The 14,803-nt window shown below is 39.2% G+C and overlaps 1 protein-coding gene across 7 annotated transcripts in view; it reads left to right on the top strand.

The window, feature by feature from the left end:
* Positions 1 to 14,803, top strand: part of LOC126278000 (uncharacterized) — a 269,064-nt gene that overhangs the window by 27,236 nt on the left and 227,025 nt on the right. For all 7 annotated transcript variants that reach the window (XM_049977688.1, XM_049977683.1, XM_049977689.1 and 4 more), the window contains one exon: positions 10,466 to 10,620. In XM_049977688.1, coding sequence (XP_049833645.1) covers positions 10,466 to 10,620 — 155 coding nt within the window. The remainder of the gene's footprint in view (positions 1 to 10,465; positions 10,621 to 14,803) is intronic.

The following is a 14,803-nucleotide window of genomic DNA, read 5'->3' as shown; positions in this document are numbered from 1 at the left end:
ACCAGCCCAAGCTCTTGTGGACTCTGGAGCATCATATTTATTCATTTCGGAGAAATACTGTCGCCAGTTGCAGAAAACTGTATTCGTCGACAACAAAACATCTCTGCTGAAGGTGGCTAATGGGAAATATGTAAAACTGACAGGAAGATGTACCATTTGTGTGGGTATAAGTGGCCATACACAACCCTTAGAACGCATCGTCTTACAAGAGTGTAGTCATGACGTCATTCTTGGATGGGACTTGTGAAAGCTTCTCAGGCAATTATAGGTTGTGGTCGCTCGAAGACTATGCTAGACAAGATGAGATACTGTGGACAGGAAGATGCGCATCTGAGTGTGTGGAGACTGTGAGCTAGATGAAGTGATCATTCCTCCAGTCAGTGCTAGAAAGGTAACTGTCACATGTCATGCTATGTGTCAGTCCATGGATCTTGTAGTGGAATCTAAGAGAAGGATACCACTGAAGAATAACTTGGTCATCCCAGCCTCTGTCGTCCCTTTTAAGAATGGATTCAGTGAATTGTGGACAGTTAACTGCCATTGAGAACCACAGATCCTTCCAAGACGCAAGTGCATGACAAATACCAAACCGTTGATTAAACAACAGCTGAGCGTCATAGAAACCTCCCATGCTGAGTCTGTGGGCGAAATCAGCGTTACCACTACGAGACAAGATCTTGTAGCTTGACTATCACCAGATCTCACTGACGAACAACAGAAGAAGCTACTTGCCATTCTTCAAGAGTTCTCTGAATGCTTAAATCCACAGGTGAAGAGCAAATTAGACAAATCAACAGGGAAGCACCGGATTAGCACTGGAGATCCTCAACCAATAAGCCAGAGAGAATACCGTGTGTCAGCAACGGAATGTCGAATAATTTGCAACGAGGAAGAGAAAATGATGAAGAATGACACCATTCAGCCTTTGCAGAGCCCGTGGTCATCGCCAGTGTTCCTCGTCAGGAAGAAGGATGGCAGTTGGCACTTTTGTGTTGATTACAGGAAGTTTAATAAGATAACTGAAAAGGACGTTTACCCCCTTCCACGAATTGACGATACACTAGATTGTTTGAAGGGGGCTAAGTTTTTCTCAACCATGGACATGCACTCGGGATACTGGCAGATCGAAGATGATGAGGCTGATCGTCAGAAAACTGCATTCAACACCCCTGAGGGCCTGTATGAGTTTAAGGTAATGCCGTTTGGTTTGTGTAATGCACCAGCAACTTTTGAGCGGATGATGGCTAATCTTCTAAGGCACCTGAGGTGGAAGATATGTCTTTGTTATTTAGATGACATTATAGTGTTCTCAGAGACATTTGATGAACATATAAAAAGACTGAGGGCTGTTCTTAAGTGTCTCCAACAAGGCGGACTGAAACTTAATCCAAGAAAGTGTGTCTTTGGAGCAAAAGAAATCAAAATACTTGGACACCTTGTGTCAAATGAAGGTGTGAGGCCAGACCCAGAAAAGATGAGATCTATAATGGAATTTCCTATTCCTAAAAGTATTAGAGATATGAGAAGCTTCCTCGGATTATGTTCTTATCACTGTCATTTTATGAAAGACTTTTGTCTCAAAGCCAGGCCACTCCAAGTGTCGTTAAAAGCTGATGCTTAATTTATCTGGGGTGGTGCTCAACAAGATTCTTTCGATGTACAGTGAAAAGCCCTGACAACTGATCCTGTACTTCATTTGTATAATGAGAGAGCACCTACAGAACTACACATTGATGCCAGCGGGTAAGGGATCGGTGCTGTTCTGGTACAAATTTCGGATGGAAAAGAGAAGGTTATAGGGTGCTGTTCTGGTACAAATTTCGGATGGAAAAGAGAAGGTTATAGGCTTTGCTTCTAGGACTCTTACAAAAGTTGAGAGAAACTACTCAACTACAGAAAGAGAATGTCTTGCCGTGATCTGAGCCGTGTGAAGATTTCAACAGCTCTATGGAAGGCCATTCACAGTTGTTGCAGACCATCATTCACTTTGTTGGTTGACAGGGCTTAAGGATCCAACAGGATGACTCACCAGGTGGGCACTACATCTTCAAGAGTATGACATTACCATAGTGTAAAAAAGTGGAAGAAAACACCAAGATGCCGACTGTCTCTCAAGAAAGACCATCAAGACTTTGATGGAGATAGTGACTGTCTTGCTGTACTCCAGGATCTCTCTGCTGAGCAGAAGGACACCAATATATCTCAAATTATGCTTGCCTTAAATCGGTCAGAGGATGTGAAAGGACAATTTAAGGTAGTTAATGGATTACTTTGCAAGAAAAACTTTGATCCGTTTGGAAAGAGGTGGGTACCAGTGATTCCTAAACACATGCACTTAGATGTTCTACAGAAATTCCATGACACACCTGAGGCCAGACATCGAGGTTGTATTAAGACATATGATAGAATCCGCAAGAGATTTTTCTGGCCGGGTTCATTTAGGAATGTCCGTCACTATGTGTCGCATGGTCAAGAGTGCCAGAGGAGAAAGACAGTTGCCCAGAAACCACCTGGCCAACTCATACCAATTCCACCAACCAAAACGCCTTCCCAGCATGTTGGGATTGCCATTTCTGGATGATTTCCAACGTCTGCTGGTGGCAATAGGTGGATTATTGTTTGCACTGATTATTTGACACGCTATGCCATTACAAAACATGAAAACAGCTGAAGCATCCGAGGTAGCCAAATTCATCTTGGAAGACACTGTATTAAAACACGGTGCCCCAAGGTCATTAATTACGGATCAAGGGAAAGTTTTTCAATCAAATCTTGTGACAGAGGTAAACTGTTGGTGCAACATTACTCATCACATGATGACTGCCTACCATCCGCAAACTAACGGGCTTGCAGAACGCCTTAATAAGACCTTGGCCGACACGCTATCAGTGTTCGTCAATGTTGAACAGAGCAACTGGGATGAGGTGCTAACTTTCGTGACGTTTTCCTACAACACTGCCAAACAAGACACCACAGGATTTACGCCAGTTTTTCTCGTGCATGAGCATGAGACAATGATGACGTTGGACACTGTGTTTCCGTTACATCCTGATGACATGGACAACAACTACATCAGCCAGTTGTTAACCAGGGCTGAGGAAACTCGGCAGTTAGCTCGACTCCACACATTGCAGGCTCAAGAAAATGATCACCAAAGGTATGACACCAACCACTGCCCATTGTCTATCAGCCTGGTGACCTCGTCTGGAACTTCACTCCCATTTGAAAGGTTGGTCTCTCTGAGAAGTTCCTCAGGCGCTACTTTGGACCTTATAAGGTTGTGAGACAGTTGTGTGATGTTACTTATGAAGTTGAAGATTTCAACCTCAGCACAAGACAACGAAAGATCAGAGATACAGTCCATGTCCTTCAAATGAAGCCCTATAAGGATCCTGCAACCCAGGGTAAATTCAAAGCTCCAGCGACAGGCAACAAGCGGAAAGAAGACAAAGGGCATAGTGGCAAAAGAAGTTCTAAGAAGATCACACCGCCAGGGCGAGAATCAGTCATCAGGAGTATGAGTAGGTGGGACGATGACTCGTTCCTGGACTAGGAGGACGTAACACCGAGACTCTATTCACTTACGGAGGGAACAATGTCGCAGAAGAAGCTGAGTATCTCCGTGGTGTAGTGGTTATGAGACTAAACTGTTGCATGGAGGGTTGTACAATTTTAATTTGGTTCAAATACATTCTAGAAGTATCCACAAATGTCAAGAAGCATTGTACTAGAATGTTCTGTAGCTGTATATGTACTGTATGTGTTCTGGCCGAAGGCAGTTCGCTCCGCGCTCTTGTATGTGCAGGTGCTGAATGAACCTTTGTTGAGTGAAGTTTGTGTTAATTACTCATCTAATTACAACTTCTTCTATGTGAAAATATTTTCAGATCTGATTGATGACTGAAAAGTATTGTGTGATGTGTATTGTTATTTTTCATATAGGACATAAAAATGTGCATAAAATCTAAAGGATTAAATCAATAATTTTAACTTCTTTTGGTATTCGTACTCACAATCTATCTAGAAACCTCACCATGTAAAGACTCTATCCGCCCTTCTAAAGAGATGCCACACAAAATTGCTAAATATGTTGTTCACGGCGATGGAGTGTGGTATGTTTAGCAATTACTGTATATTTTGTTCTTATACTTTGACCTATATTTTCTGTGATGGAAAATTTGACACTTTATTTAGAATACCCATTGTTACAAGAAAGACAGCAGTATATTGTTATTGTTTCTTTAATTTTTCCAGTATTGTATCTTCAGAATAAGATAAAAAGAATTGAGGAAATCTGCTATTTGAGTACATGTAGCAGTTTGCTGTGGTGTCTGTATTGTAGATTGTAGTGCAATGAGCCATAATCCATAAGTACTATAAAAGCATGTGTATATATGTTCCACATCTCTTACTAAATGAAGCACTGAATCAATTTCAACCAAACTTGATGCACATATCACATATTGTCTGAAAAGAAGCACTAAGGGGGTAAGAACCACCTATCTCTCAAAGGGGAGTGAATGAGCGTGAAAAAGAAGCATAGCTCACAATGTGCAAACCCCCTCCATATTCCACTCTTGGTAGCAGGAAGTCTACATCATAGTGTTAGGACAGTGTATGACAGTTGTAAAACTCACTCAGAAACTGGAAACAGTGTGAAATTAGACTCATCTGACCAAATGACTCTACCATTGCTCCACAGTACAGGTTTTTATGGCGTCAGCACAATGTTTTCCTGTTACAGGCAATTGTGTCACTGATGTGTGTGTTTGGATGTGTGCATTTCCCAGCTTGTGGAAATTTCCTCTTGTTGTTTGGGTGCTGACAAGGCTTGTGAGTGTGACATTCAGTTCTGCAGTGACTTGTGCGGTTGCTGTCCTTTTATTTTTTGTCACAGTCCTCTTCAATGATTGTTGTTATGATCACTGAGCACGCACTTTAGTCTGCATTGTGACTTCATGGACGATGATCTTCTGGTTTTCCTGTATGTGGTATAAATCCTTGATACGGTGCCTCTTAAAACCCCAAACACACTGACTATTTTGTTTAATGGGGCATCCACCATACAAGCACCAACAATTTGCCCATGTTTGAATGCACTTCATTCTAATATAGTGCAGTTGCAGCTACACAGAACACTGATATGACACGACTGGAACTTGTGATGTATTGAGGGCATTGCACAGGTGCCTTTCATGGTCAGATACAACAGCTCCATCTGCATCCTTAACTAGCATCTGTATTTATTTTTAAGCATGTATTTCTCACCATGTTTCCATATTTTTTCGCCAACACCTCTATGTTTTATATGACACACTCTTGGTCTGTAAGCAAACCACTCTGTGGATTTTTGTGTAGGTTGGGAAGTTCATGCTATCTTCATATCCATATACATCCTGTAGCCCTTTTGCAAGGACATCTAATGCCTTGGTATTTCTCATCTCTTCCATAGAATTTACCTAAGAGCAAGCCTGTCCTTGCAACTCCATGTTGACAATTCCTACCAACACTTTGTCAACCCATGTGAACAGTTTCCCTACATCTCCTAAGTTCTGTATGAGTGTATGGACATTTTTGCCTGATTTACCCATGAAGGTGGGAACCAGCAAATCCATAGCAACATCAATTACAGGCTGAAATTGAGCCACCTGTGTGATCCTCGTAAATCGAGAAGCGAGGCTAGTTGTGGGCACAATGCTGCTTTTAGTGGTGCATTTACTAATGCCTCATTAAGGTGACTTTACAGGTCCTCATTCTCCATTGTGGACTGTAGTTCTGTATCCATCTTCAACGGATGGCATGACATGGTTGTGGGCATACCTTGAATCTACAAACATGTAACTAACAATAAGTCTTTGGCAGCAGTTTTCACTGACTTCCCTGGCAGCATTGGCTCTGCTGCATCTTCTCCCTAAAGTGAAGCTTGCAATTTACATTTGCTGATCAACAAATGGTGTGACAACACCAAGCATTGATATGACGGCAGCAGGTGGTGTCGGGGCAGCGCTGGATAGTCATATCTGTGACATGACCTTGTGCGTAGGCAGCAGAAGAGTCGGGTGATGTTGATGACTTTGCACATGTGCTGCAGTGTAGGTGGCGGCACTGGCTGGGTAGACTGTACTGGGCATTCCAGATTGACTACAATAAGCACTTGTCTGTTGCACCACAGTATGCACAGTATGGAGCCAGACAGCACCGCACAACCAATTTATGTGTCTCTTCATGGCTTAGTATGTGGTCGAGTCCATGCAGGATATGTTGGCCGATGCCCAGTGATCAGTTTCTGTCCAAAGGGCTGGGCTAGTTCATTCGTATGTTCAGAAGGGGAGGCTGACAAGTGTTTTCCGCTAATTGGCCAGTCAGCAATGACAGAATCGAGGTGTAAGTCCTGCGGTCTTTCTCAAATTATTTTACAGAAGCTATTCCATAAAAAAGATTCAATTTTGCTTTACATATAGCTTTATATGTCAGGTACATGATGATGTCCTATCATTTCATAATAGTTGCACGAAATTCGGAAAAGTGTGCAATGGAAAATAGAGGTCACTGTGATTTTGCGTTTGGTGCATATTACATAATATGTTGTTGTGTATGAAATTTTACTAACATGTTGAATTTTTCTTTAGGCTTGGATAGAGGTACCTGTCTGTCACCAGTGTTGATCTGACATAGCACACTCATTTGTAATTAGTGTTGTAAAATTCCCGGAAATTTAAAATTGAATAAATATTCTCAGAGAATATTGCCAGCAATATTCCCAAAATTCATAAATTGCTGGGAATTTATGATTAATTAGCAAGATAGCTCAAAAAACTGTTAATAGGTAAAAGCAGTAATTATATGGTTAAATCTTAGATGGATCTGGAACCTCCTCGTTGGAAATAAACATATTTTTGGTTTTCAATGTTTTAGAACTGCCAAGCGTCGACATTTATGACGCTTTCGTTTCCTAGAACTGCCAACGTCGAAATAATCAACCTTTAGAAAAACCGAGTTTATAATACTGATATGCCATCTAGTAACTAAAGTTACTAAAATAGACAGGCAAGTTTTGTTAAGTTTCCCATCAGCATTAGAAGTATTTTACTCTATAAAGTTTACAATAAACTTGTGCAAATTTTATAAACATTAGTCATTGAAAATGACATTTCGGGGAAAAATTATGCGAATAAACTGGCTGAGGTTTATGATTTACTTGAAAATACAACTGATTTTATTGACATAGAACATTGTTAAATTATTCATTAACAATTCTTAAAGTGAAAGTGATCATGATATTTTGGAAAATAAATTTATAAATCATAATTCATCTTATGAAATGAGGAGTCTTTGAATGAAAGTGAAACACCTCTAGTCGTTCGTTTTGAAAAATTAAAAAATACTATTGATAATAGCCGGTTGAGAATTACACCTCCAGAGAAATATTTTGTAAGTTTAGGTTTCATTCAGAGAAATATGTGGTTTTAATTTGCCTAAAAATAGTAGCCCTAGCGAATATTTTAATTTATTTTTTCCACCAGGCTTACGGTAAATGATGTTTTGCATGGAACTTGCAAGGAAATTAATATAGATAAATGTAAATTAATATAGATAAATGTAAATTAATGCAGATGAATAGGAAAAAGAATCCCCTAATGTTTGAATACTCCATTAGTAGTGTAGTGCTTGACACAGTCACGTCGATTAAATATTTGGGCATAACGTTGCAGAGCGATATGAAGTGGGACAAGCATGTAATGGCAGTTGTGGGGAAGGTGGATGGTCATCTTCGGTTCATTGGTAGAATTTTTGGGAAGACATGGTTCATCTATAAAGGAGACCGCTTATAAAACACTAATACGACCTATTCTTCAGTACTGCTCGAGCGTTTGGGATCCCTATCAGGTCGGTTTGAGGGAGGGCATACAAGCAATTCAGAGGCGGGCTGCTAGATTTGTTACTGGTAGGTTTGATCATTATGTGAGTGCTACGGAAATGCTTCAGGAAGTCGGGTGGGAGTATCTGGAGGAAAAGAGGCATTCTTTTCGTGAATGGCTACTGAGGAAATTTAGAGAACCAGTATTTGAGGCTGACTGCAGTACAGTACATTTTACTGCCGCCAACTTATATTTCGCGGAAAGACCACAAAGATAAGATAAGAGAGATTAGGGCTCGTACAGAGGCATATAGGCAGTCATTTTTCCCTCGATCTGTTTGGAAGTGGAACAGGGAGAGAAGATGCTAGTTGTGGTACGAGGTACCCTCCGCCAAGCACTGTATGGTGGATTGCGGAGTATGTATGTATGTAGATGTAGGTATAATGTGTGGAATGATAAATCTTGGATTAAAATGTGTGAATTTACTTAGATAACCTAGTTTTAAGGTTCTTTAACTGTTAATAAGTGTTAAAACATTCAAAATCTAAAAATTTTCATAAATTCCCAATTTTTGGGAATCTTCCCGGGCCAAAGACCTATTCCCGGCAATATTACCATTTTATAAGTTCCCTCTCACTGTGAATATACCGGGCCCACATCACTATTTGTGATCATGTCGTGCCAGCAATAAAGCCAAAGTGAAATATCCTCAAGATTCCTCATATTCCATAAACAGTTTCTGATTCCAAAAAGAGATTTTGGCAAATGGTAGCACACAAAGAGGAGAGTATTTTGCTGTATCGTTATTATATAAAAATGAGTATCTAACATGTCATTCCACTAACTACAGAGTTTTTTCACGAAAGAATTTAATTTTTCAGGGTCATTGATAGGTGGTGAAACTAGAAATGCTATGGATTTTGGAACAGTGAAGACACTAAACTTTTCTTTTGAGCTGAGGATGTGCTTTTTCATAAGCTACTGACCTTACTTTTTCTCAGTTCCTCACTTAATAGACTAAATAAAGCACTGTTTCAGAATTTTCTAGCAATTGTGTCTGCACAACATGTTAGTGATGTGAGACTGTATAAATTCCATTGTGTTTTGGCAAAAGGAACAAATTTTAACATGATAACCAGAGAGTTGTGTAGGTTTTACTCAAAATTTGCTATTTCTGATGCTTCTCTGAAAGTTACAAATGGATAACAAGCCAGGCGAAATGAAATTGCTGCATTTTTGGCAGAATTCATCGTAGATTTTAACCAAAGCAGAGGTACGGTAGATCGTTTTGAATGTTCCCCTCACAAGCATGGTCGTGTAGGGGACTCATGTAATATTTACAAACAAACAAAAAAAAAAAAAAAAAAAAAATTTGAGTGTAGGCTTCAATGTAGAATGGAACAACTTCCCCTCCAGTGGTAGCCATTTCCCCTACAATGCCTGCCCATAAACCCCACTACAGCTGTCCCCACGCATGCCCTGCCATCTGCGCATCTACCGGCATTCTGTGCATTCAAAGCCAAAAACAGGGTGATTTTAGTGTCCCGATGCTGACACCAGTTTGTAAACCCTACTAGAGGGTGTAGTCAGGATTGGAAAATGGTGTGGGCTAGTAACTAATATACAGTACTTAGTTTCAGAAACTGTATTGGTTTATTTACTCACGGGAATTACATGGTGAGGATTGCCACGGGATTTAGAGACGATAACTCTGATAGCCCTCCAATAGCCCTAGGACAAGAGAAATACAAAGGTAAAAAATAACAAGCCTTTTAACGTGTGCTCTGTCTGGTGGCTCGAAACAGAAGAGAGAGACATTTTTTGGCCACGACTCCAAGAGCCCTCAGTCTCACGAGTCTGGAGATCGTGTGTTGTCATTTTATTTGCATCTGCAAACAATTTGGCCTATCACAGCATGAACTAGCTGATTGTTGTTATATTGACAAAAAGCAAACAGATAAAAGGGTTGCTTTTCATAAAATTTAAATAATAAAAAAATCTCACATATGGGGTCTGGGGGCAGCATGTAGAACAGAGAAAATATACAACAAATTCTTAATCCATATCCAGATACACTGTTCCAATACTGAATGTGATGTTTTGTTGTTGCCTATACATGATGATTTATTTTTTGTTATTTAGCATAAAATTCTGCTAAGAGATCGCTGGAAATGAAGTGACAATTTGTGTAAAAGACATACAAAATGTATACTTGCCTAGTGGCTGCAGAGACAGATGAAAATGTCGTCAGATTCAGAAGTTTTTGTAACTGCTTGTGACTTTTTCAAGCACTAAAGGAAAATTCCATATCTTTCAACCCTAATACTTGCCATGTTGTGTCCCTTGAGATAAAAGGGAAAGAAAAGCCCTGTTTCATTTATGCACACTCATTATAGATTCCTCTTTCCTCTGTTCCATGAAGGATCACTATTTTCTGAAAGCTACTCCACCAGCTTTCGCTAGATTGTCAGTGACTAAGTATATGTTTTTGCTACCTACATTTTTGTATAAATGTTTGATACACGCCACCCATGTGTAATGTAGGCAGTGCATCTTCCTTAGTATGTGACTTCTTTTTAAACAATTTCTGTATTTTTTCTTTGCAGCTGTGTCTCACATATGGTTAGATATGTTATTAGAAGCAGTAGATACTGTTCCTGTTGAAATTGTACAGACTGAAATACTGCCTGTAGCTGTACGTCAGTCACAAGCATCAAACAACACATGGGCACGAGTCACTGCTTGTCATCTCTTTGGGAAGGTAAAGAAAATATGTATGTTTGTATTACTTACTACTATGTATGTTTTGAACATACTGTTCATAAGTTAACAATAAACATCCTGATTGCTTTAATTTTAAGCTGATCATCAGTTAACAACTTTTGTTTCATTAATTTAAAACACAGTCAGTGTTGTGTCATGAAACATATTCATAATTACAGTTTTGGTTTGCTTCCAGATCTAAAAACAGCTTTTTATAAAAGATACAGGAGTGAGGAGTGTAATTTTTACTTAGAGCATTTTTGTCTTATTGCTGCTTCCATCTGGAATTAGGTTCCTTTCAGAGTATACTGATGCAATACCTCCATATTTAAAAATCATATACAACCACTTACTCGACAAAAGATCCATACCCAAAGACTAGAAAGCTGCACAGGTCACACCAGTATTCAAGAAGGATAATAGAAGTAATGCACTGAATTACAGGCCCATATCAATAACATTATTATGCAGTATGATTTTGGAACATATACTGTGTTTGAACATTATGAATTACCTTGAAGAGAACAATCTATTGACACACAGTCAACACGGATTTAGAAGACGTTGTTGTGAAACATAACTTGCTCTTTACACACGAAGTGTTGAGTGTTATTGACAAAGGATTTCAAATTGATTCATTTTTTCTAGATTTCCAAAAGGGTTTTGACACTGTACCACCCAAGCAGCTTGTAGGCAAATTGCGTGCTTATTGAATATTGTCTCAAGTGCACCAAGAGCACCATTCAGAGAAATAAATATAATTATTTGAAAATGTTTCAGTTGACTGTTTGATGTTACTCATTGAATGACTTCTTTCAATTTATATGTTTTTGAATAAAATATAGATAAATTAGAATTCGACTGAAATATGTCTTGTTACAAAACTGACCTGGACTGACAGAACAACTCTCATTTATCAAGTACGCAATATGTCACCTCTCAGAAAATTTTACAACTTAACTTTCCAGTACTTTAAATCACAAAAATAGCAAACAGACCAATATGCCTTGAAATCCTATACTAAAAAGAGCAACAATTCCATCATTGGAATCCTATTCAGAAGAGATTGATATCCCACTCATTGGTAATCTCCCACTGATTGGAGCCATGTATTAAACAATATTCCACATTTCAAAGTCATGTACTGAACAGACCAATGTGCCATACCTCAAAATCCTCAAATAGACTGATACCCCTAATATCGTTATAGCACTCATCTATCCATACATCCTGATTTTAGCTATTATTTCTGTGTTGCTGGATGCTCTTCATGCCACTGTATTATCTATAAATGAATAGCATCCAGTTTTTATGTAATCTTTCTGGAAACCAGCTGTCATTTGCCCAGAAGAACGTGGAAAACAATCTAAAATTTGTGCTTAATACTGACTGGTGTTTCAAGTCTGCCGTTGTTAATACAATGTATTCATTCAGTCTGAGTCTAGCTCACTTTGCTGCCTCACACCCTACCTGTCCCAGTTCTCTGAAGGCAACAGTAAATATGATTTTGAGCTTCAACATTTACCTGCAAGTACATATTCTGCAAACCACTGTGAAATACATGGCAGAAGGTACTTAGAATTGTACTGCATGTTAGGGAGTCTTCCTCCTCCAGTCACATTTGGATCTCAGGAAGAATGACTGCTTAAATGCCTCTGTTCATGTTGTGATTAGTCTAACCTTGTCTTTGTGATCCCTACAGATGCAATAGAAGGGGGAATGGAGAATTTCTCTAGGTTTTTCATTAACTACTGGTTCTTGGAAGTATGTGTTCTTGGGATAATTGACATCAGTACACAAATGTCTGTCAATTTAGGTTTTTCATCATTTCCAGGATACTCTCCTGTGCGGCAAACAAACCTGTGACCATTTGTCCTGCTCTTCGTTGTATGCATTCAGTGTGCCATGTTAGTCGTATTTGTCATTGTACCCTCCCCGCTTGCAGACACACGATATTCTCACATGGGGTGCACAAGAGATTGGTAACCAGTCTCCTCCACAAACTGGCTGCATTTTCTCAGTATCCTGCCAATGAATCAAAGTCTACCATCTTCCTTACCTATCATTGAGCCCATTTAATATTCCTGCAAATTGTAACATTAAGATGTTTATTTACTGATACTAATTGTGACTCATTGATGTTATTGTATACTTTTTTGTGAAATAACAGTTTTATATTCCTGAACATTTAAAACTAGTTAACAGTCTTTGAATCACTTTTAAATCTTATCGTGAGCTGACTGGTTATTTGTGCAGTTTTTTCAAATAGTAATTCTATATAGAAGACTGCATCATATGCAAAAAGTCTGAGGTTATACTAATTTTGTCTGCCAGGTCATTTTTATACAGTCCAGGTCACTTACATGCAGTACGAACAAGTGTCCCAACATGATTCCTGGATAAACATCTGAAATTACTTCTACATCTGTTGATGAGTTTCCATACATAGTCTGTCCTCTTTCCTCCAGATCCCCTCCGTACCAAGAAATCCTCCACCCAGTCACAATTTTGTTTGATACCCTATATACTTTTGTTAATGCGTGTTGGCTTTATACTGAGTCAAATGCTTTTTAGGACTCGAGAAATACTGTGTTCATCTGAAAGGTTTCATCCAAAGCTTTCAGGATGTTGCATGAGAAAAGGGCGAGCTGGATTTTGCATGATCAGTGTATTTTCAGATTCATTGATGATTTGCATGAAGGAACTCATTCTGTTCAAGATATATTATTATGTTTGATGTAATAACATAGTCTTAAGATTGTACAACAGATGGATGTCAGTAAGATTTATGGATAATGTCTGATGCTCTTCTTTTAGACAAGTGTGACCTGTACTTTTCCCTGTCACTGGGCACACCTGTTTTATTTGAGGGATCTATGGTGTATTATTGTTGAAATGGAAGCTACTTTGCTGCAAATTCAGTAGATATCAAATGTGACAGGAATTGCATTGAGCTCTGTAGACTTGTTTAATTGTAGCTATTGTAGCTCCTTATTAACACCACTGACTCTGATATATGTATTCCACATCTTTGCAGTGGCACGGCAGTGGGCAGTACTCCTGTACTATTATTTGTGTGAAAAAATACTGACTCCATCATCAGGCCACTGACAGTTTGTCATGTCATTCTTTGCCATATGGTGTAATTTAGATGTTATGTGGAGGTCCATGCGGTCAGCTCTATGTGGAGGTCCATGTGGTCAGCACTCTGCTTTTTCGGCTTTCTAGACCTTAGAGATGCTACTTCTCATTCAGCTAGTTCCTCAGTTGACATCACAAGACTGAGTGGATCCCAGTTGCTGTCCTCCTACCAGTGGAATATTCCTGTCAGTACTGGGAACTGAACCTGGGTCCTCCAAATGGCAGTTAAGATTCTCTGACCACTCAGCTAAGAGGGTGAACCACTATCCTTTGTATGAGGGTACAGATTCTGGAATAGATTTCCATTTGGATATCTGGGAGAGAACTACCAAAGGGGAGGTTACCATGAGGGAAAAAATTGAATAACCAACAAAAAAGTGATTTTCTAAGAGTCGGGGCATGGAATGTCAGAAGTTTGAACGCATTAGGGAAGCTAGAAAATTTGAAAATGAAAATGCTAAGGCTCAATCTAGATAGAGTGGGTGCCAGAAAGTGAAATGGAAACAAGACAAGGATTCCTGGACAGATGAGTATAGAGTAATATCAGCAGTAGGAGAAAATGGTATAATGGAGTAGGATTCGTTATGAGTAGAAAGGTAGGGCAGAGAGTGAGTTACTTTGAACAACTCAGTGATAGGTTCATTCTTAACAGAGGTGACAACACACCAACAGCAACAACAATAGTTCGGGTGTATATGCCAATGTTGTAAGCTGAAGATGAAGAGATAAAGAAAGTATATCAAAATACTGAACAGGTAATTCAGTATTTAAAGGGAGATGAAACTCTATAATCATGGGGGATTGGAATGCAGCTGTAGGGGAAGGAATAGAAGGAAAAGTTATGAGGGAATATGGGCTTGGTACTAGGAATGAGAGAGGAGAAAGACTAATTGAATTCTGCAATAAATTTCAGCCAGTAATAGCGAATACTGTGTTCAAGAATCACAAGAGGAGGAGGTATACTGGGAAAAGGCCAGGAGATACGAGTAGATTTCGGTAAGATTACATCTTGGTCAGGTAGAGATTTTAAAATCAGGTAC

The sequence above is a fragment of the Schistocerca gregaria genome, chromosome 6, assembly GCF_023897955.1.
Source record: "Schistocerca gregaria isolate iqSchGreg1 chromosome 6, iqSchGreg1.2, whole genome shotgun sequence".
Classification (NCBI taxonomy): Eukaryota; Metazoa; Arthropoda; class Insecta; order Orthoptera; family Acrididae; genus Schistocerca; species Schistocerca gregaria.
Note: the sequence above shows the minus strand (reverse complement) of the source record. Positions and strands in the feature narration are given on the sequence as shown.